Source organism: Haliotis rubra, unplaced genomic scaffold (assembly GCF_003918875.1).
Source record: "Haliotis rubra isolate DU_JTF1 unplaced genomic scaffold, ASM391887v1 Scf382, whole genome shotgun sequence".
Taxonomy (NCBI): Eukaryota; Metazoa; Mollusca; class Gastropoda; order Lepetellida; family Haliotidae; genus Haliotis; species Haliotis rubra.
The window spans coordinates 586,060-611,024 of NW_025767060.1; the positions used below are offsets into that span (position 1 = coordinate 586,060).

The window sequence follows — 24,965 nt, forward strand, 5'->3', positions numbered from 1 at the left end:
AACCCTGAAAACCACAAGACTACCTCACCCAAGCTGTGACGAACGAACGCTCTAACAACAGACTACCTCACCTCCCGTCCCGTGACGAGCGAATTCTGAAAACCACAAGACTACCTCACCCAAGCCGTGACGAACGAACGCTCTAACCACAGACTACCTCACCTCCCGTCCCGTGACGAGCGAACCCTGAAAACCACAAGACTACCTCACCCAAGCCGTGACGAACGAACGCTGTAACCACGAGACTGCCTCACCCAAACCGTGACGAACGCAGTAACCACAAGATTTTCTCACCCAAGCCGTGACGAACGAACGCTGTAACCACAAGACTATACACCTCCCCTCCCGTGAACCGCAAGACCACCATATCTTCCTTGCTGTGACAAACGAACGCTGTAAACCACGAAACCACCTCACCTCCCTCATGTCCCTGACTAATAATGAAATGGGGTCGTACAGAAAGCTGAAACCCAACACCAGCATGTGCTCTCCTCCGTCCATCTGGTGCTCGGACCTGGCGCTGTGGTAAAGATCATTAAATATCTTCTACACTCATTCCTAGAATCACTGTAGTGAATTAAACACTGATTTGTTCCAAGTTGCACTGTCGAATACACTTGAATTTCGAGGTGGGGATCGAAGCGAAAGTTCTTTCAAAATGTTCAGAATGTTCATTGTAAAGGAAAATAAGAGAAAAAGTAATTAAAAATAACACAGGCACAATGGATGACTTTCTCATGAAGACATTTCTTAAAGGTGTAAGATCTGAATTATGAGGCTTTTCTTTTTTTCATACAGCCGTTCTATGAAGTGTTTGAATTTATATAGTTTCATAAATCACAAACATGAATGAATTGTCTTGCACTGTGTATATATAGGTTGTTCCATCTCAAACGTGGCCGTTTGTCATATGCATAAAAAATCAAAAATTTCCAAATGAACGTATATACCACGACGAAATATCATCAACATATAGTATGCCGTTTATTAGAAGTGCATGAGACCAGAGACCATATCATAGATTATATGGTTTCTGATGAGACATCACTACCACACGTTTGGTTAATAAAAAACACATTTTGCGGTTTATATTTCTTACAACAAAAACAGAAACTGATTGCACTTTCAGAACATGGTTATAATAACCCAGAGGTAGGTAGGCACCTTTAACACACAGATACAATCATGCACATCGTTAATACACTGGCACTCAAATAGGCGCATACCCCCATAGACACAGTCGAACACCATTAACACACTGTCACATATATACTCAGACATTAAAACAGAGACACGCACAGATACACAGACAAAACGCCCTCGTATATCATTCATACAGAGACATACACACTTACACACACATGCACACACATAAAAATCAGAGACACACATAGACACGCATAGACACATACATACGCCCTCGCATATCATTCAGACACACACATATATATATACACACAGACACAATCGCATGGGCGCACACATACAAATACTGTTTATCTGATATTGTAGCTTTTGCTCTATCTCAGTGATGGAGCTTATTACACAAACACAGTCGTGGCCAAAGACATTTCAGACACATCGAGGCCGAACTTAGACAAGACACGTATCTGTCGATTAAAAAAGTTATCAAGCAAAAACATTTCTTTTGTAAGGCTGGGTTATCGAGTTAGTAATATTACTCATAATTGTATAGGCCATTTTGTAGCTTCTGGTTAACAAAAACACAGAAAAACAACCCGAAATCCCGAAGAAAAAAAGCATATTTCCCAGAGCGTGATAAAGAAGAGAGCTGGTTCTGCTAAATGGCAGACCCTCCATTGCTAAGGATCCTAGGGTTTTTATTAGTACTTCATTTAAAGTCAACTAATCGAATATAATATTTACAACACATTATTACATGCAAACTTGAAAGGCTCGTATTGAGCCGTGGAGCGCGGCAACATGATTAGGCCCTACACGTGGCCCCTGGGTACTGGGCCCTCTCTTGTGGGGGTTAGGCATCATTAAACTCCGTGTGACTCACTACACTCGTCTAACTAACCACGGTCATGCTGCTATTAACGCATCAAGAATTATGGGATGATGCCAGGAGTTTTACACAAAGCAGTCTTGCATCTCTCATTGATATGTTGATCATGGTAGTAATTACAATAGCACCGTATTTTCTCTTGGTCTGATGGGAATGGAACAGAGTAACATTAAAAAGTCGTTTTTCATGTGACAGCTCCATAATTTAACTTTTGTACCATAAAAAACACGGGATTGTACCAGTAGCTTCATGAATAAAATATGCATGTACTCAGCGTAGTAAAGACGAGAGTTTTTTATAACCTTTTTGAAATTCATAGTCCCATCGAAGAGTGTGTTTATACTTTTTTATACGAAAACACTAACATTTCAGTATGTTTTTATTCTTCGACAATTTTGTTACGTTCCTCAGTGGTCGCTTCGCATCCTGATCACGTGACACAACCACCAGCTAAAAGATGGTTCCAAACATTCCCAGACCACCTGCATTCAGGCATAAGTTCACCATCATGATTCAGCATATAATTAAGTCTGTCCAATTCTTAAATTTATTGGAACCACAGTATCAGGGGGATACAGCTTTTTGAGAAAGGGGTGCACAGTTAATTTTCACCCGTTTTCACGAGAGTTTCAATGGTCATTTAATAAACTTACAAAACAAAAAGGGGAAAAATTATTTTGTAGCACCCCCGTTCTCTGGATTCGCCTATGCCACTATTTTTTCACAATTCTACAATATGAAATTGCGGATATTCGGAACTGAACATGGTACCGTGTGTTGTTCAAGGTGCCATTTTGTTAGGTATACACAGTCAAATCGCAAATGGCCCCAAATGAAATCTCGACTCCACTTCCAAGACCTCACGTTAATTTTCTTCATAACCCGAACCACGTTGTGAAAAGAAAATCAATATTTCTTTTCATGAAATGTGAACAAAGACTGGCTTGTTTTCGTCGATCTAACCACACCTTCGGGCAATTTGAACAACTTAATTCCCTCTGAGAACGTTTGCCTCTAAAGCTCGTTAATATTGCCAAAGACAGCCTTCACAAAATCTGGAGTTTTCTTTTTTTTTCTATCAAGGCCCGTGTATTTATACTGTGTGCAGTGTTTTTGTAGTTTGATATGAATATTGTTTAGGTCTTATGTATACAACAGTATGGCATTTAACATATATTTATTTCAGTCTGATATAATACACATGGAACGAATGATAAAAGCCTTTATCAACCATCTTTAAGCCATACATGAGGTATGGTTCATTCACAACAATGGTTCTCTCAATTATTTAGGGTTTAGTCAATTTCAGCTATAGCTGAGCCACAAAATCAATTTCAATTTTCTGCCATGTGACTGTTTAACACTAAACAGACACTGAAAATGTTATATATTGACTGAAATATTATGTATTATTGTGATAACTCAAAGTGTCACTGGACCATCTGTCCGCATTAACTATCCGACGCCAGTTTGACGTAAAATCCCCCTAGGGGCAGATAACTCTAATGTTCTTTTGTTTTGTAAAACCATATAAAGTGTACACTTCCGGGTGTCAAAATCTTTACGATATTTTGAGATAAATACACATTTATGAGATGTATTTAAACTGTTTTGAATTTCTTGAACACGAGATCATATTTAGATGTGTTAGAGTCTCACAAGCAGCATATGCTATCCACTTTTTTCTGACGATGAATTATTTGACAGCGGGCCTTCACACAAAGCCGTGTGGGCGGTTTACCGCATTCACCGCAACACAATCATTGAATTACGTTGACAATGGTGGCAATTATAATGAATGAATAAGCCGAGCCCAATTAAAGCAAAGCCCAAGAGAATATCGATCTATCCGAGTCGCGATTTTATCATTTCATAGTATACCGGCAAGAATCCTTACGTTGCAGCATTGTGAGGATGGGTGCTGGGAGGTGCTGATCTTATCTTACTGGAGAAAATGTGAGCATTTATATATATGGTTTATTTAATATTGAGTAATTATTTTTGAGTAGCTTTTGTGCATTGTTGAGTTATGACAATGAAAATGCAAATTCACATCTGCTTTCTGCCATTTTTGACAAAATAGGCAGATGCTAAACTTAATTAATTCCTGTTTTCTCAAGCATGTTCTCTTATGTTTTTTTAGGTGTGATTTACATTTTTCGGTTTGTCGGAAATGTTTTATTAATCATATAAGTCTGTAATAATGACACAGAATTTCATCCCGGTTTGGACACATAAAGAATGACACTGATAATGGAAACTTCTTATATACTGTTCAGTAAAACTATGTTTTTCTGGCTAGGTTAAAACACTATAGATAAATAGAACAATTAGATGTATACATTATATTTAGAATGCTGATGAATTGAGCTTTTTTTCTTTCACAAATGTTCTGCTGTAAAGATCACTTGATTCAGTCTTCCTTGTGACAAAGGAATTCTGATATAGATTGTTGTTGTGAAAAATGTTGTATGACAGTCAATAATAACTGGGCACAAATAATTCTATTTGTATGTGATCTTTTGGTGTATGGATGAAAATTAGAATGTGCCCATGAAGGAACAAAATGATTGTATTAATGCCACATGACTGCTCTATGGAAAATGGAAAGGACAAAATATCATTTTACTTTTCTATATTTATACATTGTTTAATATTTTTTATGTTGAACCTCTACATTTATTTCATTCTGCTTAACACATGTTATGATGTTCATGAGTTTTTTGTATTTTGTATTTAAAGCAGTTAATTATTTAATTTGATCACGTGGGAATTATATTTTCATGTGTGATTATATGGTATAAGGAATCGTCATTTATTATAAAATAGTTGATATATAGCTTATATGAATTTATATTCATTTTGACATGTGATCCAAATATATTTGCATAGATTTTGGTTACTGTTATTATAGTTATGACAACATAAAATGTTTATCATCGCCATTTCTTTGTTTAGTTGTTTATATTTCATCTGAATGATAATCTTGCTGGAGTAAATATGGTTAACATAAAAAATAATGAACACTATTCATTTTGCACAGGATGGAAACATTGCACGGTTTGGTGGAAAAACAGATTTCTGGACAGTGTTATAAAGTGGCTGTTCAGTTCGATGATGGAATAAACAAGTCATTCATCACCTACCAGGACCTCTGCAACACAGCCAATATTGTAAGTTACTATCAGAGAACAAAATAATTGGTGCATGTACTATATTATTATATAAATATGATTTGTTGGTAATAAACAGTTAGGATAATCAATAAGTGTATTTGATAATTTTATCATGTTTACAGGGATTTACACAGGACCTTGGAAAATTTAGTACCTGTGCAGAATAAGAAAAAATCAGTTGTATTCTGTTATGATATTTCATTTTCCATGAAAAATAATTATTTGGTGTTCATTTAGTTAAAAATGAAAGAAAACCAAATTTTATGGATAGTCAACTTCTTCATTGCAATGAGTGCGATGTTTTGGTGTAGGTACTAACACCGTTATCACGCAAGTGAGTACAGTAGTTGACTATCCATAGAATTTGGGTTTCCTTCATCATTACAACTTCTAAAATGCCTTCAAAGAAGTTAAAAATGAGTTTAAACCCTCACTGGAATTTTATTCTGTGCATATGTATTGACTTTGCTAAGTTTGTCTGAATTGACAAGTACTTTATTCTTGATTGTACATGTTGTAGTGTTGGTAAACAAATGCCAGCTGGAATAAGGAGTAAGGTTACTGTAGTCAACAACAAAGTGATGAAGTCTACCACTAGTCATTCCTGCTCCATCTTTAGTGAAAATCAAAATAAGAAACAGCAAAGATTGCGTTTGGCCTGAAACAGCAAAGGTTTTGATTGTGATTCTCATCACATGAGAATCTATATGTTATAAACTGGCCAGCGACCAAAACATTAAGGCAAGACGAAGAAGTAAAATACAATAATTTGCATCATGAAAATAACATTGTTATATTGAACTTTTCAAAGCTTTCCTGGAACTCTCTTCATTATGAAATGGCATAAATAACATCCTTGTCATGTTTAAGAATGTGAGCAATTTGAATCCAACAAAATTCCTGATGACTTCAACTGTGGTGAAGCAGTTAACATACTACACCCAAGCCTCGGACATAACTTGAATAACCTCTTTTGATTTATACAGAGTAAATGTCTCTGATCAAATCTCATATTCGTGTAACTTTCTATGTGAAATTGCATGGTATTATATACTTGAATGTACATATTACCTATTATATAAACAACCTTTGTTAAACCAAAATCAAATTAAGGAATTTTGTTTGAAATTTAGAAAGAATTAATTTTTGTTGTAAGGAATCATCAAATGATGCCATTATTTAAATTGTAAGTATGTTAAAACATGATGGCAGCTGTATGAATCCAGTAACCATATCTGATAATGTAACTACACATTTCTATTTTTCTGTTGTGTTTATAATAATATTTAAATGTATGCATATAGTCTTTTAGTATTTAGTATCGTCACAACCTTTATTAAATTATCTATAGCTGTCATATATTTAAATATTTGCATGTATTTGATATTGCTGTTAAGCAAGACGTGTACATTTTGTTATCATCAATGTTTTGGTATTTTAGTCATGCCAATATGGAGAGAATGTTGTAGGTGAATTACAGTTTGTCATGTCCAACTGAATTTTGTGAATAAAATATGTTTAAGGTAATATTTCAGTACATCAATGTAATACTAATGAGGTTTATGTTTTCCAATATATTCAGTTCTTTGAAGGGCATTTATTCATGATTAACATGAGCCCAAGAATTGTTTTTCCATCAACGTTTTTATTTTGTTAAATAGATTAGGTTTCCAGGCAAGAGGTTTAAGTTGCACCATATTGACGCTGTTTTGGGGAAATAGTTTTATCACAAATTGTGAGTCTTAAATTATCTAATTTTTGACAAGAATCATTGTGAAAAAAATGGAACCTTTGATAACTTATTCTTTGAACATTTTGAATTGTTTTCATTTTTGTAATTCTAAGTTTAAAAAGAATGCTAGTAGCTGCATGTGAAATATGATATGTTTTTAAACCATTTACAAGAATGAAACTACTGGGTATATTTCTACTTTTTTCAAGAACGAGCCAGGAAAGTCCAATGAATTAGAATTATTGAGGTTGAGATTCACAGTTCTCCGAGCCCATTCTTCAGTTATATTCTCTTCCAGTCAGTGACTCAGGGAATTAGGGAGAATGTTTCTTTGTTAAGATCTGCAGCGAGAACGTAAACTGTGTGAAGTGGAGGTAAAATCTCCCCTGCATTAAACTGTGCATTGTGCCTTGCTGTCAGGTCAGCGAGGTACTGCGGTCAAGTGGAGTGGACAATGAGACGGTCGGGCTGTGTGTGTCCCCAAGTGTTCACCTACCATCTGTCCTCCTTGGGTGAGTCAGTCCTACAATAGTTCTCAGTGGTAGTCATAACAGGATTAGTTAGAGTCCAATATGTGTTCATGAATGATATTGTATCTAGTATGAATGGTGAGAATGTTTAGAAAGGATTTGGTTTGGGTTTTGTTTAACACAGCGAAGAACAAAATATATAATGTCTAGAACTTGTCAACATTTGATACTTACTTTAAGGCAAAATTAGGTTAGAATTTATAAATTGTTTGGCAAAAGAGGATAAGAAATAGTTACAAAATAGTATGAATTTAAAGTGAGTTTCCTATCCCCAAAATGAGGGTACGGAAATCAAACATTTACTGAATTTTTTATAGGTTTACCTTTGCAAATGTGAATTTCTCATAAATATAGAACAGGGATATAATTGAGGAGCAGTATGATTCTCCTGATATTTTACACAAGAAAGATATCTTTACATAGCTGATAACTGATTATAGATTAAAAAAATCTCTCCTTAAAAATGTATGATCACGGGGAGGGCTAATTATGTGTTTCTTTAATTTGTCAGTGATATTGTAAGGGAACATATAAAAAGGAATGGAGAGCTGTAAAATCGATAAATATTCTACATATTATTCAACAGTTTTAAAGCAATAGTTTTAAAGTGTTCATTATATATTATGTACAGTAACAAAATCAACTATTTGTCGAATTCTTTTGCTTCCCATTCTGAAGCTGACAGACAGTTTTTGTTTTAAATGACAACATGTACAGATTCTTACAAAAGAAAAGGAGTAACTTCTCGAGATAAAGTTTAAGAATATTTAAGTAACTTCTCGAGATAAAGTATAAGAATATTTAAGTAACTTCTTGAGTTAAAGTATAAGAATATTTAAGTAACTTCTCGAGATAAAGTATAAGAATATTTAAGTAACTTCTCGAGATAAAGTTTAAGAATATTTAAGTAACTTCTCGAGATAAAGTATAAGAATATTTAAGTAACTTCTCGAGATAAAGTATAAGAATATTTAAGTCTTGTGTCTCAGACTCAGACTCATAAATAACAGAAGTCATTAGATTCTGAACACTCAGAAATTTTTTAAACAACAATGCATTAGCTTAGTTCCATAAATGTCATAGGAACCTTCAAATAGAATTTTATGTCTGCCTCATGCTGTGCACTTGACATTTGAAGCAGGTTATAACATATCAGGTATAATTTGCCAAGTTACAAATATACTGTGAGTCTTTTCTACAAACTTTGTCATAAGCTAATAACATCAAGAGTGCCCAAAAATGTTCTACACCTTTGGTTAATATATGCATCATTTAGTTTTTGTGTAACAATGTGCAGTTGATGTTTAGCTCAATTAGCACAATTGTCTCTATTTTTTATGATATATATGGGTATTTATATAGCGCTATAGTCCATCCCACATGCATGCTCAAAGAGCTTCTTTGTTTTTCCACTCGATCATTGGATGTCAATCTCAGCGGCACATCATATCAATCTCAACTCCCTAGGGATCATGCAACTCTTGCTGCCACTAGGTGCACCGAGTTAATGTGACTTTCCCATCCTTTCGAGGTACCCATTCACAGCTGGGTGGACTGGGGCACATAGTCACAGTATTTTGTTCAAGTTTACTGCACATTGCTGTACCCGCAACTAGGTGTTTGCACGTATTCATGTGGCCACCATCTGGTCATCTACCAACGGATTCGTGGGTTCTTTTAAGTGCACAGGGTTGTGTACTGTACACTAGGGGTTGTGACAACACTGAAAGAGTCTGCACACAAAGTTGACTCCAAGGTTTTTCTATACCGGTCACAGGTGGGCTCGATCCCGTCACCTCCAAGCTCACTGGATCACTAGCCTGGCACCTTAGACAGTTCGCCCATCACGCCCCTGGTGTGTATGTGGTCATTTAGTGCCTTAAGCATGCACTAGAGCATGGATATGTGCGCTATATAAATATCCAATAATGATATGTATGTATGCTGTCTATTGTCTCATTCCTAGCTGGAAGACCATGTCAATACAATATTATTGATACTGGCTGTTAAAAAAACATGTCATCGCCTTTATTGTCCTCTCAGGAAAAATATTCCGGTTGACATCAATTATATTTGTGATTTTAATTGTTTTTTAATTGTTCTTGTAAATGAAATTTTCATGTAATTCTTCAACTTTAGGGTTTGAAAGTACATGTATTATAGTGTTATTGGCATAGCTAAGATAGCGTTTTCAAAAAAATAGATTCTTGAAAACAATAGGTTAAAACTTCTCAAGATTAAATTTAAGAATGTAGAGTCATCAACATGGTTGAAATAAATATTTCAAAGTTTTATATATATGTAAGTTCATTAAGGCAATTTGTTTGGTTTGAAATGTTTTGTTTGTCTGAGAGGGTATGACTGTGAGCAAATGAATCATGCATATACACACCCTGTGTTTTCAGCGTCTAATTATTTATGTCAATCTGTACAACCCATATTATGCAAATAAAGAATGTAAATAAAAAAGAAATGTTCCCGGGGCCTTAAGGGCAAACTGAGAAAATCACTTTTAAAAAAAAAGAAGTGAATTGTGACAATTATGTGAAGTGAGTAATTAATAGGGGTGTCACGATTCACTCTCACTTTGATTCGATACGATTATCGATTCAATTCATTTGATTCGATTAATTTTGATTCGATTCACCAAAGCTGAGGACAAAGTCAAATTTGTTGTAATATCAGTTTAATTTGGCAAACTTTGAAAAATTGACACAATGCACAATTAGAACACTGTCAAGACAAGTTGTCAACAATATTCACTGAACAAGTGATCATGAAATTAAGTTTCAGTCACAAAATCTGGTGTCAAGTGTTCATTGTGACTGTAATGTCACTGTAAGTCATTTGGAATGATCATGTTCTGTGCAAGGAATTTTCACTTGAAAGACATACCCTCTGGGCACTTACAATGTCTCCGGCAATGGAGAATACCCTCTTACTGGCCACACTTGTAGGAGCGAATTTTCAACATAATTTCTTACGATTTCAGGTGAAATAAACTCTCAGTATTAGAATGTAAGTACTTTATGGATGCATTTGAAATCGAGATTGAATCGTACATCTATCGATTCGATTTTCGATGAACCGAACCGAATTGTGACACCCCTAGTAAGTCAAGTTCTTCACACAAGTAGACAGGACAACCCTGACCATAATGGACATGTAAATACATACATCATCTTAATTCGGGTCTACCTTTTTACAGAACTGAATTATTCTGGTTGGCACATATATACTTCAAAGGGTGCACTTTTTAATCACTTGACATATTTACAGGAGTGGCTTATGTCGCATGTAAACAAGATTCCATTTCAAACCCTGCACTCCTTGAATCGCAGTGAGATTCCACCTAGTTAGATTCATTGTCCATGTTGCAGGGTTCTGCAGACACCAGCATCGTTCTTCCCCTTCGACGCTGATGGAAGCTTGTACCTTCGCCAGGCCCTCCTCCAAATCAGGGCTAGGTTTGTGCTTGTTGATGTGGATCACTTGCAGGTAACGGTGTCTCTGTTGAACATATGCTCGTCTCAATCCTTACATTATGTGACCAAACAGGAAAACCTGTTATGTATTATTCTGACTGACTGACTGACTGAGTTTGGTTTTACGCCGCTTTTAGCAATATTCCAGCAACATCACGGCGGGGGACACCAGAAATGGGCTTCACACATTGTACCCATGTGGGGATTCGAACCCGGGCCTTCGGCGTGACGAGCCAACGCTTTAACCACTAGGCTACCTCACCGCCCTTATTATTCTGAGTTAAAAGAACCTATATTTTGTTTGTCTAACTGTGACTGACTGTTTATCAACCAAGGAATGTAGTAACGCCATGGTAAGGGACCGTTCATAATTTTTGGCTGGGGTGGGGTGTGGAGATGATGATGATTTTAAGGGGGTCACCCATTTTGTTCTGGGGAGGTAGGGGGGTTGTCAATTTTGTACACAAAAATATTTAAAATTTTGCTTAAAAGTTATGAGAAGGGGATGGGGTGTCAGTGATTTTGTACATGACATGCAGGTGTGTGTTGCTTACTTTGTCCATACATTTTAGGGGGTTGGGGGTCATTCACATTGTACATGCTTCGCCATAAAAATCATCATCACCCTCCTAGCCATAAGACCCGTGAAGATCCGGGGTAGAATAGGTCTTCAGCAACCCATGCTTGCCACAAAAGGCGACTATGCTTGTCGTAAATGGCGACTAACGGGATCGGGTGATCAGGCTCGCTGACTTGGTTGACACATGTCATCGGTTCCCAATTGCGCAGATCGATGCTCATGCTGTTGATCACTGGATTGTCTGGTCCAGATTTGATTATTTACAGACCGCCGCCATAGCTGGAATATTGCTGAGTGCGATGTAAAACTAAACTGACTCACTCACTCCTAGCCATAAATTATGAACGGTCCTTTACCATGGCGTTACTGCATTTCTTGCTAGGCTTCTGCACTGCCATGGATGGAGGGACCATTCAGCCCCACATTATCCGATTGTCTACCACAAAGACAAGATTCTATCTCGCTGCATAGTGTCTTTAGATCTAATCATATTGTAAATTATGGTAGATAAATTATCTAGTTAAATACAAACTGGTTGAGATGACAGTGTCAGGTGAAGCTAAGCATTGCTAATGGTATACATTAGGCTGATACCTGACAGCTCTCAGCAAGCTTAACTCCTGAGAGTTTCTTGTGCTTCCCACATGCCCATGTTGAATCATGAATTTTTGAAATGACTGATGTTTTCAAGTGACAACAATTGGTTCCTGGTTGATAAAATTGTTATTGAATGCCAAACCTGTTTGTTTTATATACATACTGGTATTGAGAATCATTTTCTCTGCACACCGATCCTTTGACTAGTCTAATATGTGTCTAGTGAACAATACAGAACTCTGTGATACATATGGATTGATTATTGTTATGCAGAGACTGGAAGATGTGACCAACACCCTGCGTGGAGCCGTGGTACCCTGTATGGAGCTGTTTGAGCTTGGCCTTGTTCTCGTGTCACTGCAGGATATCTCGGCACGCCCACAAGCCAACTCATTAGCATACTGCATCACCCGTCCGGGACAACTAGTGTTCCGAAGGTGGTCCGCGTCCCACACAGCTGCATCGTGCCCAACATTCAACATCTCAGGTTATACTGGTATTGAGAATCATATCCTGTATATATCATCTCTGAATGATGTGGTTATATGTCACTGCAGGATATCTCGCCATGCCCACAAGCCAACTCATTAGCATACTGCATCACCACGTCCGGGACAACTAGTGTTCCGAAGGTGGTCCGCGTCCCACACAGCTGCATCGTGCCCAACATTCAACATCTCAGGTAACTGTACAATAAGCTGTGTATTAATATGACTGTATACTGTGTATATATATCTGTATATATCATCTCTATATATATATACTGTATATATCATCTCTTATAGCTATATGATATACTGTATATATCATCTCTTATAGCTATATGATATAATGTATATATCATCTCTTATAGCTATATGATAGAGGATTCTAAACAACCTTCCTCGTAATACCATGTTTATTAAACGAGTTAATGATTTGGTATCAAATTCCACATATGGTTGCAGGTAAACTCTGTTAGATAGCTACGCAGGTAAGATATACTGTTTATGTCATCTCAGTTAGGATATACTGTATTATATTCATCACAGGTACAAAAAGCCTTCAATATGATTCAACTCGTATTGTTTTACTACAGGAACATTTTAAGCTGACCTCAGAGGACCTTTGTTTTCTTGCATCACCTTTGACCTTTGACCCAAGCATAGTAGAGATCTTTGTGACCTTGACCTCAGGTGCAACCCTGCTTATCACCAACAATGAAGTGAAATCCTCACCAAAGAAGTTGCTGGAGATTCTGTACCACAGGAACAGTGTGTCAGTGCTACAGGTAAACCTGATCACGTACATATGTTGTAGGAGAGGTCCTTCAGTGTTGACAATGTGGTAATGTCTTTGGAGTACATGTTATCCATGGATGGTTGGCAGGGGGCAGGGTGCAGGGTGATGTTCAAGGTGACATGATTGTCAGAACTTGTCTCCAGTAGTGCAAAGATATATTTACATGTGTTTTGTTGACGCCGGACAATCCAACACACATCTGCTTCTTATCATGATTATACCTAGCACAGGTCACAGGTCAGGTGTAGTCCATGATGAGCGGTCGGATGAGAGACCGCTGTTATTTGTCAATTATAAATTGAAACAAAATGTTAAACCACAAAATTGCATAAAAGAATTCCTTGTGAAACCATCAAACAACAATGAAGTATTAATTTAACAATTATATTGTATAATGTTCTAGGTTTCTGTTCCAAAGCATCAAAATCTATCAACTTCTGTACCACTGCATAAGTTAGATAGTAATACATTTTAATTATCCTAAATACAACTAATTATTTTTAAAATATAATGGTCTGTGCTTCTCCTGTATCTTAACAGAAGAACAATTACAGCCATTATTGGAGGATAAATTACACTGCCATATGGCTACAGTTTGGCAGCTTTTTACTCTTCAGGGACCTGGGAATGGATGTCTAGTGTCCACTGATTCACTGAGCAGGATAGTGATGATAACACTTTCAACATGCACCTCTGTCTATCATTATGACTCATTATTTATCTTGTATTGCAGATGACGCCATCATTATTGTTGAGGTTTGGCCCGTCGGTTCTGAGAACCACACTTCTGAGTCGGGGGTCAAGTGTTCGGATCCTGGCGCTGGGAGGGGAGAATCTGCCCACCAGGGACATCCTTCGGTCAGCCATGGCCCCTGACTGTCAAACCACCTTCTACAACCTGTATGGAGTGACCGAAGTGTCCTGCTGGGCCACATGCTTCCAGTTTAAGTCCACATTTCTTGAGTAAGTGTTGGTCGGTTTAAGCCCTATGTTTATAACATGCTTATAATGAACAGTCTGATGTAATGAACTGTTTGTTTGGTTACGGCTATTTGCTCTATAGTTTCAGTGAAATGTCTAACTAACTAAAATTGGTGGTCCCATAAACAAACTAAAATTGATGGTCCCATAATCATAGTTTACTGTATTTTGAGTGAGTATTGTCAGTTGTCTGTTTAGTCCCATATATTGTCAGTTTTCTGAATTGTTTTTGCTCTGATAGTTGGACTTTGTCATAGATAAACCATGTTAGAGAAATATATAGACTTGAATAATGTTGAGTTTCTGTGAGTTAAACAAGTAAAGCTATTTGTTTTTCTTTTTTGTGTTTCCTAAATACCTCACAGAATACAGATGTAAATTAATTATGTTTTAAAGGCATGGTGAAGGAGATATTCCACTGGGTTCTGTTCTTGATGGAACAGAGGTGAAGGTCATTGACAGTGAAGGTCGTCAGGTGACCAGCGGAGAGGGGAGACTGCAGATAGGTAGGTGCACAACTGAAGAAGGAGGAGGCTATCTCACATTACACATACTGTTGGTAGATCTGTGTCGCTATGGTCCTGCTCTAGTCCTGGGTCCTGTTTCACAAAGCGTTCGTAGCACTACGACTTTCGTAAGCCTATAATAAACTATAGAGTTATGACAGGTCGTAATAATACGAATGCTTCGTGGATCGGGAACCAGGTTCCTACCCTTTCCACAAAGAACCACAATGCATCAAACCTCATTGCCTTTGATATATCAAATTGTTCGGGTTGTCAGATGTTTATAAGACTGTAAACCTAATAAAATCAACGCACTGCCAATATAGTTATCCATGTGATACAACCTTAAATCATGTCACTGCATGAACTATGCTTAATGATTTGTGATTGTTTCTTGCAAAATTATGTTGCCATAGGAACCCTTTGAGACTACCTGTTTTTGCCTTAAAATGTGTTGTCCTAAATGAACTAGGCATAAGTCCAGGAACTGACAGAATGTTTTCTTACCTTTTGCTAAATTTTTGGTTTATTTAAGGAGGAAAATTTCCCATTGCAGGCAGCCGTGAGCGAGTATGTCTCCTGAATGATGAGACGGAAGCTGTTATGGAGAGTCTCCCGTGTGGCGAGACACAGGGGATATTGTATGTGTCCAGGACGATAACACCATTATATATATTGGTCGCCTTGATGATCAGATCAAGCGGCATGGCAAGAGGTTGAACACAGCAGCTATACAGCATGTAAGTCACTGTATTTGATTTATTCTAGTAGTTAAAGTGTTCACTTGTAATGGTGAGGCCTGGGTCACTTACAATATGTGGGAAGCCTGTTTGTAGTGTCCCTTGCTGTAATATTGTTGGAATAGTGCCAATAGTGGTGCAAAACTGTACTTGCTTGCTCACTCACTCACTCACTCACTCACTCACTCCATGACATGCATCAAATTCATCACTGACTCCATTATGCATCAAATTATCTGAAAATTGGAATACACAATGGCATATACTAAAAAAGTGTCATCCCAAATAGAATTTGTCTTATTGGTTTGTCTGAGTTTGCTCTCCATTAGGCTGTAACGTAAATGTAAGCAAGCATGTTTTTGCAAATGTAGTACAGGGTTGTGCTTTTGTTTTAACAATTTCTTTTGTTGTATCAAATTTCATTACGCATGGAGTAAACTTTGTGAAGATAATAAGAGATTTGAGATTTCTGAGGGGAGAAGGTTGGTGCAGGTAGCTCTACTCATGCAAAAATGTTGAACACAATATAAAACCCAATGTCACTTCCCCTTCATGGTTGTTTCATTCTGAATGTGAACTTTCATCACAGGCTGTTCAACAGCTACCAGGAATCATGGACAGTAGAGTTCTCTCCCTTGCTGATCGTCTGCTGCTGTTTGTTGTGTCTGAGGCCCCTTGTGAAGACGCCCAGCATGCATCACTCAAGATGGCGGTCACATCACATTTACAGGAGATGCTACCACCTCACTATCAGCCAGACCAGGTGATGCTGGTGGACCAGATTCCTCTCACTAAACATGGTGAGTACAATGACTGACTCACATAGAACTAGTGATGGGCTTCTAGTGGAAGCTGGTTGGAACTGATACTGACTGAACTTGTTATGTAATTCCAAGTATAGATATCTTAATAGTTGTTATCATTCTTATTAGATTTCTGTTTTTTGTTTACTGCAACTTTCCAGCTACCGGTATATATAATCGAGTCTGGATCAGACAATCCCGTGATTGACATCATGGACCTAGATGTACGCAGTTCGGACATGATGACATGCTTCAACCAAGTCAGCAAATCTGACCACTTAATCCTGTTAGTCACCTCTTAAGAAAAATATTGGTTGCTGTTGACATTTACTTGACTTAAGACTGTAAAATATATTTTCTAATGTTGTCTTATTACCTAAATTTCCAAGCTACTTTTGCATACTTACAAATTTTCATTTTGCATTTTTAGGGTCAGGAATCCATTTTGTGTGGTAGTGTTACCCTTGAACATCGGTTTCTCTGGTATGATAGACATGTACAATCTGCATCACTTTAAGCTTCCCCCTCACACCAGACTCACACGCTGTGATATAACTGACCATCTATCAACTTGACATTATATCTAACTCACTTGACAAAGAAGTAGTTGTTTTCAGTGGGACTGTATGAAACTTGGAGCAAATGTTTCTCTAATAATGGCTCAGAGAGTGAGTGAGTATGGTTTTATACCGCTTTTAGCAATATTCCAGCAATATCACAGCGGAGGATACCAGAAATCGGCTTCACTGAATGTACCCATGTGGGGAATTGAACTCGGGTCTTAAGTGTGACGAGCAGACGCTTTAATCATTAGGCTACCACTCCTATTAGCTAGACCCAGGGCTAGTTAACTAGTCACTCAGTAATTGGCATCACATATTGTGACATTCTGTAAGTATTTGATAATATCAGGTAGAAGTCTGTGAGTGTTCAGCTGTTGTTATTTGTTGTCAGGGAAGACTGATACCAAGTTGCTGGCAAGGATGTGGGAGGAGGAGATCATCAGGTCACCCACACTGCTGACCGATGTCCGACACTGGTGCAACAGTCTCTGGCAGGTGGGGAAGCAGGGAAGCTCTACACTGTCTTGTATTGATGGCTAAAATTGATTGATAATAGGAAATATTGTTGACTGGAAAAAATATAATGATTATCAATATGAGTATCGAGTCATCGATAATATCTTGCATGAACTATTGTGATGAAATAAAGTTTTAATTTACTTGGACAATGCACAAAGATTAGTTTTTATTTATTTGTTGCTCTTGAATTATGTTCAGGATGATGTTTAGTTAGTAATCCGACCATGTCTAAGTATGTCACCACTCACCACTGATGTGGAATATGTTGATTTCTTTCATCTGATATTTTCTCAGGTATTTATCAATAATCAATCAATATTTAGTGAACAGTTATCATCTCTTTGATCTTTGATAGCCAGCCCTACTGTCTGTCAGTGTGGCACAGAACAGAAAGTCCAGCTGCTCACATACACATCAATAGAGTATTATATTTTAGACTCAAGTATTAAACATGACTTCATGGAGTGAAATTACTATAACATTAGTGATAAGTGCTAGGCATGATGGGACAGTATGTGTTTAGATGTCCATAATTGTGATGATCCTAGTTCTCATTTTCTTATGAAAATATGATAGCTTTTACAATATGTCTACCTTTATAAGGATTATAAGATTCATAAAGCCATGTTTAGTTTGTGTTACTGGTCAAAATGAATACAATGAATTGTGCAAAAGCATATTTTTATTCTTCTTCAGGTTGTAAGAACTTCCAATGAGCAGTATATGTTTTACTTTTTATGAAATTTTATATTAAATTTTGGAAATTTTATTTTCTTTCTGTAGAAGTGTCTGGTGAATGGAATGTGTTTAAGAAAGCCTTTTCTGTTTCCAGGCCCATCTACCAGAACGGTGCAGAGATGTGCTGGATGTGGATGAGTTTCTGGCTCTGGGGGAACTCCCTCCAGGCAGTCCGTCTGGTTAACATGGTAGAGGACAAACTGGGGGAACAAAGCACCTTGCTTCTGGACACTGTCCTCAATAAGGCTTTCCTTGACTTTGTCCAGCATGTCCAGCAGATGATGGCAAATGTCCAGAGCCAAGATGAAACTTCTGTATCTGTAGAGGGAAGGTTGAGGATCTTAAAGCTCTACCAACAACCATCCAGGGCCAATATGAAGCTTCTCTATCTGTAGAGAGAAAACGTGAGGATCGTGAAGCCCTACCAACAACCATCCAGGGCCAACATGAAGCTTCTGTATGTGGAGAGGGGAAGAGGGATCATCCTGAAGCTGGTCCAGCAACTAAACAGAGCCAAGATGAAGCCACTGTATCTGTAGAGGAGCAGAGAGATCCACTTCAAGCAGTTCCAGCAACACCTGCTCATCCTGATGGGAGTGAGCCTGTATCAGATGATGTTATGGAAGGTGTCCATGATGGCTCAAATAGCCAGATGAACCTTGAGAGTGAAAACTGTTTGACAGAGCATGTGCTTAAGTTTGCTGGATCTGTTTCTCGAGGCAGTAGATATCAGGGAACAGCTGCTGCCTCCTCGTCAGTTCCAGTTAGGTTATCAATGGCCAGTGTAGACACAGGTCTTACAGATTACCTTCAGGATCGTGTGACAAAATGTTCAGATGATGAGCTGGATCGAGTATTGAGTGAGCAGGTATCAGCAGGAGAAAAGGATGGTGTGTTGGTGGATGGAGTAGATTCAAGACATGCAGGAGGTGATCAGGATCGTGTGTCAATGTCCTTGTGTTGGAAGTATGACACTGAGAAGTGTGTGGATGCTTCTCCTCTGGTGGCAGTCAGCAGGTGAGGCTTTAGACCTTACATGTCCCATTGGGTGGTGGTTCATCATGCCCTATAGCTGTTACTTCACACAGATGCTCCTTTGTAACTCACTCACTGTATAATTTATATATGATGAATTATCCTTTCTAAAGGTTTAGTATTTTTCGAAGATTCATGATACCCTCTTGAACTGTGAAAATGTCAAATGTGATAATTTTTAAAGTTTATAATAATGTAGATGCTGTTACCTCAAATATAGTTTAACAACATTGTGATATTGATTTGGCTTCCTGCATCAGTTTGACCCAGGAAACTGTTGAACAATGTGGTTTGATCTGAAACAAGTCTTCTGTTTAGTATTCTGATTGAACTAATCCTGTGTTACAGCTTTCTGATGATTCAGATAGTTTGAAGGGTAACCTAATTTATGCTTAAAGGAAGACATATGTAACTCTGTATGTTCATACTGCTTTGTGTTTCCCCAGACTTCAGTGTTAGTGTCTTTTCCAGCTCTGGCAGCCATGTTGTGTACATCGGTTCCCACTCGTACTTGATGTGTGCTATAGACCTGACAACTGGTTGTGAGTTGTGGCGGACGCGACTCGGTGACCGTGTGGAGTCCTCAGCCTGTCTCAGCCAGTGTGGACGATGGGTAGTTGTAGGTAGGTGGAGCTTCAGATTTGATTGAATTTGACAAATGAGTAAGATCATGGTTAGTTTCATTACACTGACATGCGAGTGCAAGAACCCAGAAAATAGCCCCTTTGAACATTAGGGATTTTAGCTATCCATAAGCAGCTCCTTGAGGTGTGCAGCAGGGACGTGTCAGTACTGTCATGTACTTCTATCCTGGGCCCCGTTCCACAAAGTTATTGTAGCGCTAAGATGATCGTAACTCCCATACTTAAACATAGACTTACAAATATCGTAGCTCTAAGATGATCGTAACTCCCATACTTAAACATAGACTTACGACTATCCTAGCGCTAAGATGATCGTAACTCCCATACTTAAACATAGACTTACAACTATCGTAGCTCTAAGATGATCGTAACTCCCATACTTAAACATAGACTTACGACTATCGTAGCGCTAAGATGATCGTAACTCCCATACTTAAACATAGACTTACAACTATCGTAGCGCTAAGATGATCTTAACTCCCATACTTAAACATAGACTTACGACTATCGTAGCGCTAAGATCAGTATGTGAAGCTCTTTTCTGGCATCCCCCGCTGTGATATTGTTGAAATATGCTAAAAGCAGCATAAAACTAAACTGACCCGCTCACTGCACCTTGTTGTACTTGTGAATGCGATAAAAATCGTTTTGGTAGTCTCCATATATAGTACAACTCCAAGGGGTAGGTGTGACGGTGCTGAAGTGCCCTGTGAAGAGTTGCATCCCTTAGACACATCATAATTTGATGACTCTGAGTTCAAAACGCAGTATGCCCCTGTAGTGTTTCCAGGTTTTGCAGAGATATATCCTTTTGTGTCTGCTTTTCACAGAAATGGCAAGTATCTGAGACCTGCAAAACCCAGTATGCCCAAATAGTGTTTCCAGGTTTCGCAGAAATATGTCCATTTGTGTCTGCATTTCACAGAATTGGCAAATGTCTGAGGCCTGCAAAACCCAGTATGCCCAAGTAGTGTTTCCAGGTTTTGCAGAAATATATCCATTTGTGTCTGCATTTCACAGAAATGGCAACTGTCTTCAACTTGCAACACTTTAGACTCTTTTCCCCATTAGACCCTGTTATTACTGAGATAGTGTTTAAAATGGCATTAAACCCAATACAAGTCACTCACTCATAGCTCCCTGACATTGACCTTAAAATTTTAACCATTGTGACCTTGTTTCTTCTAGGTTGCTATGACAACTGTGTATACATGCTATGTGCAGTGTCAGGTGATATCAAGTGGACATATAAAACAGGTGGCTGCGTCAAGAGCTCTCCGACCCTTGACCCCATGACCTCGCATATCATCATTGGCTCGCATGATGGCTGCCTACATTCAGTGGATATCAATGTAAGATTGCAGAAGATAAAACAGGTTGCATATAAACATATAACTCTCTCTGACATGTTGGAACTGATATAATACAATCAAACAAATTCCTGTTTTTCAGTGGATAATGGATTCTGTTCCTTGTTCAGGTCTGATTGTATGGAAAATCATTGTGTGTGATGTGATGGTGTTACAGAAGCAGAGGTGTGTCTGGAGGCGGAGTCTTGGTACTGGCAGCGTGTTCTCCTCTCCCTGTGTCAGTCGCCATCATCGCCATGTCTATGTGGGCACCCTCGGCTCAAACCTACATGCTGTCAACCCTGTGAGTGTAGCTTTTCTTCAACAGACCCTGTGTCTTTCTTTAGCTGACTGTGTGTTATCCTTTAGCTGACCGTGTCATATCCTTCAACTCATTCTGTGGTATTACACTTGACCTTGTGTTATCCCACTCCTGATCCTTTGTTATCCCACACATGACATTGTGTTATCCCACACGACCTTGTTATTCCATGCCTGATCCTGTGTTAGCCCATACCTGATCCTTTGTTATCCCACATTTAACCCCATGTTATCCCACACTGACCTTGTTATTCTACACCTGATCATGTGTTATCCCATGTGAGATCCTGTGTTATCCCACACCTAGTCATCTGTTTATCCCACACCTGGTCCTTTGTTCTGCCACACCTGACCTCATGTTATCCACATCTGATCTTGTATCTTCAACCTAACCCTGTGTTATCCTGCTCGACCCAGTATTATCTTCTATGGCACCCTGTATTGTCATGCTATTCTAATGTGATGACCAGTGTTTAATATCATCACAGCAGGCTGGGAATGGTTTCGAAGTATGGTAACTGACATTTTCATTGTTTTCCTGAACAGGATACAGGTGAAGTGCTGTGGTCCAGGGACACAACGAAACCCATCTTTTCCTCTCCAGCAGAGAACTACAGTAGTGTTATAGTTGGTTGTGTGGATGGTAGCATTTTGTGTTTCAACCATCACGGCGACAAGGTAACAATTGTGAAATATTAATACGCTGAATGTAATATTGCTTTTTTAAAATAAATTCTCGTGAATCTACAAGGAATGTGCAAATGAATCTCTTATTTATGATTTAATTGCAAATTTAGGTTTATTGCTCTTGAATGTAATATGGTAAAATTGATGAGCCAAAGCTTTTGCATCCTTACCTTGATACAGGTAACAATTATACCAAATTGCGTCACATGCATTGCTGAAAGACATGTTTGCCTTTGAATGTACTGACAGTGATGAAGTTTTTTTGTATCGTTGTCACAGACTTGGACTTTCTCCACTGATGGCCCAGTGTTTTCCTCACCACTGGTCATTACTCCATCCCTGGTCCCCACATGTACCTCAAGTGAACCGGAGGACGTGGTGTTGGTTGGATCTCATGACAAGCACCTATACTGCCTCACTATGACCGGGAAGAAGCTATGGTGCTGGGCAGCAGAATCAGCCATATACACCACGCCATTTGTCTGGCACCAGGGAGCCCCACAGGTGTCGGCTCAGAGGAAGGGAAGGCTGGCCTCCAGAGGGACATCTTTGGAAGAGGAACTTCATTATCAGACAGAGCTGTCTAATGGAATAGCTTTGCCCACAGCAACACAGCATCTGACTTTCAGCTCAGATTCAAAACTGGCCGATTCTGTAAAACATCTTTTGGTAGATCAAAGCAAACTGACACGTGTGTTTTGTAAATGTTCCCTTCACAGACACAAATGTAATGACTGTAAGCTAATGCCATATAAACAGGGTTTGTACAGCGTCGCAAGGATCAGCTCAGTGGACTGTGTTACATGTAGTTCCCTAAAGCACAAAACTTTCCTCAGCACAAAGGAAGAACCATGTGTCAAGAAGCAGAGATATCACATTGACAGTGCTTCTCACTTGAAAGAAGTCCGGGTGTATGAACATGATTTGTGTCATGCTCAGTATCATCAAAAGCTTCTTGAACCATCCACAAACTCAGAAATGTCATTCATTGCATCATGGCCAAACCTAGGACTGGATCATTCCTCAAAGTTCCATCCTCCATTGTCTAAAACTGCCTCAGCTGCAGCTGATCCTCAAGGGAAAGGTTCTGGATTGAATCTTTGTCTTCATGATGGAAAATCTACCGACAATAACCAAAATACCCCTCCTACCTCTCAGCAGATATCAGATCAAATTGATCAGCATTTGATATGTCTTCCAAAAGGACAGCTGCCTTTTGACTCAAATATCTCAGTGCATAGTGATTCAACACAGCAGCGGGCCCAGATACAAAACATTCCACATGAATCCAACCCTCCATCTGCCCACGTCCATCCATGTCATTGTCAAGGTTCTCAAGGCTCTTCAGACTCCTTACCAGAGATGTCACGGTCTGGTCCTGTTGTAGGTACATTCTTATCAGATATGTCCAAGTCTGGTGCTATTCATGACACATCCTCACTGGATGTATGTACCAAGGAGACTGCAGCCAGGGAATGCTGTGGGTGTGGACGAAGCAGGTGCTTGTCCCGAGAATGTCCTACAGCATCCCCAGCAAGATGTCCGACTAGTGGAGGTGTGGTGTATGTGGCCTCCACAAGTGGCAACCTGACTGCTCTCTGTGTGACCACCGGACAGCAGCTGGACAATACACTTCTACCTGGAGAAGTCTTCTCCTCTCCTGTTGTAGTTGATGGGCGATTGGTTGTTGGGTGCAGGGATAATAACATTTATTGTTTCAGGGTGGGTGACATCTAGAACCAGTCCAGTCTGTGTCTGGCATGGGCGGACTAAGGGATCAAATAATACATTTATTTCATTGGCTCCGCCAACGCAAATAAAAATCTTCACTGTGGTCTTAAGTCATTTTCAAAAGGGGGATGGGGGTGGTGGGTCCGAACCCCTGGAGATCCTTGTAACCATGGTAACCGGAATTACTAGTATTTGAAACTAGGTAGGTAACATGAGTTGAAACCTATCTTAACGATCTGACAAGGCTCATACATACGGCAGCTGTCAATAGTGGGGCATGTGCAATACTGACAGTTGGGCATTGTCTGTTATACATGTTACGATACACCATATCAATACTTTAATGGCATACTTTTGAAATAGGGCAGTTCTTTACAAACAGTTATTTTCTATTTTGTTCTTTTGTGTTATATTGAATGTATCCATCCTTAGTTGGAGAAAAGAGTCTAAATGTTATGTCTTGTGCTCAAACTATTGGGTTCACACCACCATGTGTCTAGGGTTGTGATGGGTTTGGCCAAAGTGGGAAACGTCACAGACATACATCACTTAGGGTTTTCTTCCCACATTAGAAACACCTACCAGAGACCATGTGATATTTTATGGTCTCTGTATTTACATACTGCCATAAAACGTCAAAATGGCCGCGATAAAGTCAAAATGGCCGAACACCAAAATACAGTTTCCACAAACAGGTTTATCTTGAGATCAAGACAGTCAGTGCAGTTTCAAAGCATGTTAGTGTATTACAGAAGTAGACACAACAAGAACAGGTGTCACTGTTGAACACATTTTCGTGGAGATACTTGTGGCCAACCGCCATTTTGGTGTATCCGTTTTGACCATAGGCCGTTTTCACTCGTTCCCGGTAACACAGTGTTAAGGGTGTGCGGTACTGTGCAACCAAGCAACGAAGTTTTCACACCAAGTCTTTA

General features: G+C 38.7%; 1 protein-coding gene across 1 annotated transcript; it reads left to right on the forward strand.

Annotated features, from left to right (window-relative positions):
- Positions 1-3,570: 3,570 nt before the first annotated feature.
- Positions 3,571-24,063, forward strand: LOC124286407 (beta-alanine-activating enzyme-like). Its single transcript, XM_046722775.1, is given in 19 exon segments — positions 3,571-3,988; positions 5,076-5,205; positions 7,361-7,452; positions 10,851-10,968; positions 12,406-12,619; positions 12,679-12,848; positions 13,235-13,402; positions 14,147-14,376; positions 14,791-14,900; positions 15,457-15,608; positions 16,230-16,440; positions 17,398-17,501; positions 18,358-18,445; positions 18,590-19,280; positions 19,770-19,921; positions 21,131-21,294; positions 21,470-21,595; positions 22,159-22,290; positions 22,579-24,063. Coding segments are annotated over 19 exon segments (4,512 nt in total). The 5' UTR covers positions 3,571-3,986; the 3' UTR covers positions 24,037-24,063.
- Positions 24,064-24,965: the final 902 nt, after the last annotated feature.